Below are 976 nucleotides of genomic sequence, written 5' to 3'. Positions count from 1 at the left end.
TCTGTTGTAGAGATAACATAATTTTTGCCTTCTGTTTTTCTCTCCCTTTCTTAAATTTTCTTGTCGCCATTCGTCAGGGTTCATCATGGTTAACCCCAACGCTAGACGACTTTGGATTGGCATCCTCGACCCTGAGTGAGAGGAAACCGAGGAAGCGGCCCAGGGAAGCCGAGATCTTTAGTCAGTGTGGGAAGAAAGTACAACAGGTAGGTTTTCTGTCATTAATAGAGTAGGTCTTTGTTTTTATGTGAATTTTTTGGCCTATAAGTTATAGTAACAGGTTATTTTTCTATCACACAAGATGTTATTGATGTAATTTTTGATCTCATGAAAATGTTCATATATCAACCATATAGTTTGTCATTTTATAAGTCTATCTAGATTTTTTTCATGTGTGTATCAACATATTTCTCATCATATAAACCAAAAGCTGAGTATTTTGTGAGTATCATAGGTATATGCAAATTTCCCATCACATGAGTTCATTCTGTCTTTCTTTTAGCATCATTTATGAATGTTGTAATTATAGTAAATATTTATAGTACAAACTTACTAACATCTTTGCATTCATCTTTGGTAAATAGCATGTCTATTGGCTTAGAACTTTGAGCCTTATGTGATTCCCTTTGTATGCATCATGATATATTAATTGTATTAAATAGATAAATAATCTTGAAGTATCTTTTATATTTAATAATTTTTCTCTCTAACGGTTGTTTTCAAAGACCAGACTATATTCTAACCTATAGTACTTTGAAATTCCTGATAGATTTTGGCTGAATTGACTTTTTTTCACTGTCTTCAGGGAGGAACCGCTCTCTGGGTGGAATTGTACGCACCGACGACTCGAGATGATTTGGCCGTCCACAAAAAGAAAGTCCAAGAGGTGGAGAACTGGCTGGTGGAGAGCATGGCTGGTATGAAGGTAGGGGGCTGTTTATTCTATAAGTAGGTAAATTTTGGGGGAAAATCAGAT

General features: G+C 35.2%; 1 protein-coding gene across 1 annotated transcript in view; it reads left to right on the top strand.

Moving 5' to 3' along the window:
* Positions 1 to 976, top strand: part of LOC119594710 (cell cycle checkpoint protein RAD17-like) — a 7,535-nt gene that overhangs the window by 1,299 nt on the left and 5,260 nt on the right. The window contains exons 3-4 of the mRNA XM_037943768.1: positions 78 to 206; positions 806 to 925. Coding sequence (XP_037799696.1) covers positions 78 to 206; positions 806 to 925 — 249 coding nt within the window. The remainder of the gene's footprint in view (positions 1 to 77; positions 207 to 805; positions 926 to 976) is intronic.

Source organism: Penaeus monodon, chromosome 34, assembly GCF_015228065.2.
Source record: "Penaeus monodon isolate SGIC_2016 chromosome 34, NSTDA_Pmon_1, whole genome shotgun sequence".
Classification (NCBI taxonomy): Eukaryota; Metazoa; Arthropoda; class Malacostraca; order Decapoda; family Penaeidae; genus Penaeus; species Penaeus monodon.
Note: the sequence above shows the minus strand (reverse complement) of the source record. Positions and strands in the feature narration are given on the sequence as shown.